General features: G+C 37.5%; 1 protein-coding gene across 13 annotated transcripts in view; it reads left to right on the top strand.

The window, feature by feature from the left end:
- Birc6 (baculoviral IAP repeat containing 6) overlaps positions 1-1,860 on the top strand; it is a 185,621-nt gene that overhangs the window by 105,574 nt on the left and 78,187 nt on the right. For all 13 annotated transcript variants that reach the window (XR_004114160.1, XM_031355887.1, XM_031355886.1 and 10 more), the window contains one exon: positions 342-495. Coding sequence is in view for 12 of the 13 variants with exons in the window: in XM_031355887.1 (XP_031211747.1) it covers positions 342-495 (154 nt within the window). In the remaining variant the exon portion in view is untranslated. The remainder of the gene's footprint in view (positions 1-341; positions 496-1,860) is intronic.

Below are 1,860 nucleotides of genomic sequence, written 5' to 3'. Positions count from 1 at the left end.
GCAGCCATCTGGAGTCTTACCTAAGATCAGATTCCTGCAGCCAACATTTCTGTTTCTTTCCATCCATTTTCAATGGGGATGCATTTGAAATACTTGCATAATTATTGCTCTTTGGTACATCATTTTATTAATAATGCTAGTTACCTTTCAAGTTGTAATCTTACAAGTTATTCTTGTATCAGAAAATTAGCAGGATATTACTGACCCATTTTGTAAATTAATAAAATTCCAACAACTTTGGGGAATTTAGAAGGAGGAAAATGTTTATTTTGTAGACTTACTAGTCACAATACTGTAAGTATGTATAACTCAGTAAAAGCATTAACTTTTTCTTTTTAAAGCCTATAAGCAGTACATGGTATGACTATTGGGGTGCCGATTATGGTACGTATAATTATAATCCTTACATTGGAGGCCTGGGGATGCCTGTAGCAAAACCACCATCAAACACAGAGAAGAATGGATCCCAGACTGTCAGTGTTTCAGTGTCTCAGGGTAAGTGCATAAGACCATTTTAAGGCATATACTAAGAAAGTTATAAATTTGTGTTTTCTTTTGAGAAGTTTAATTTTGTGTACATAATTTCTGAACTTGCTGTCACTAGTGTACTGTCTTTCCCATTCATATCTATTTCTGTCAGCATGTTGAAAGAGCTTCCATGTATTGGTGGTCCGTTTTGATTTTTCTCTCTCATAATTCTAAGCTATTTAGTGATTGTTTGATATGTGAAGTGACAATACATTATTTTATTGTAATTTCTTTTTTCTTTGAGATTACAATATAGTTATCATTTCCCTCCTGTCTTTCCTTCTTCCAGACCTTCCCTTACATCTGTCCTTGCTCTCTTTCAAATTGATGGCCTCTACTTTTATTCATTGTATTACATGCATATATAGAGATATATAATCTTCCCAGATACATAAATCAGATGCTCAATCTGTAGCATGTTACTTGTATGTGTGTTTTCAGGCAGCTTGGTCAGTCATGTTGGTGAGACTCTGTGTCTAATAGTTGACGCTACTGGGAAACACAGTCTTTCTGCCAGTCAACTCCGTGATTCTCTAGCTCTTAGAGTTGTTCTGCCCACTCTTCTACAGTGTTTCTTGAGCCTTAGGTACAAGAGTGGTTTCAAGGTGTATCCATTGGAATTGGGTTTATAGCTCTGTATTTTGATTGATTATTGTTTTCTATAATGGTCTCCTTCTGTTACAAAGAGGTTTCCTTGGTGTGGTGAAGACTACACTTATCTGTGGGCATTAAGGACTAATATTCCAGTTGTTGTTATGGATTATGCTAGTTTAGAAAAATGGTGCTTGTAGGTTCTTCTCCAAGACCCATGACTTCATGACCATTTAGTTGGCTAGGTTTCTAGTACCGGGCATGGTTTCTCTCTAGTTGAGCAGGTCTTAAGTTCAAGTAGAGAGCTGCATTCTTAGGAAGGAAATGTTCAGCTCGGTTCTAGCTGAGGGGCCTCTGACATGCATGGCATCTTCAGCAGTAGGGGCTCACCTTCCACATTTGTCGACTTCCTAAGACAGTAGCAACAGTTTATGTTTTAGGAGTCTCTTGGACAGCCTTGACTAACAGCTTAAAAAGAGGGCTCCCAGTGTCTGGTATTTTTGTTAGTCTTTGCCTCTTGGAGGGTATATTCTCAGCCCAGATCAAAATATACATTTAAATAACATATACATATTTTTCCACAGAGGGGAAAGCCATCTCTCCTCCTTTAGTTTATTTCCTTCTAATATCATCATGTTACTGATTTATTCCACATGGCTTAGTGCATTCATTTTCCATCTGAGCAAGTTGTTGCTCAGATATGCTCCTGGGTTTTAGTCCTTGATAGCATGAGCCAGCATT

This window comes from Mastomys coucha, unplaced genomic scaffold (genome assembly GCF_008632895.1).
Source record: "Mastomys coucha isolate ucsf_1 unplaced genomic scaffold, UCSF_Mcou_1 pScaffold6, whole genome shotgun sequence".
Taxonomy (NCBI): Eukaryota; Metazoa; Chordata; class Mammalia; order Rodentia; family Muridae; genus Mastomys; species Mastomys coucha.
The sequence above is the reverse complement of the archived record's forward strand: the minus strand, read 5'-3'. Positions and strand labels throughout refer to the sequence as shown.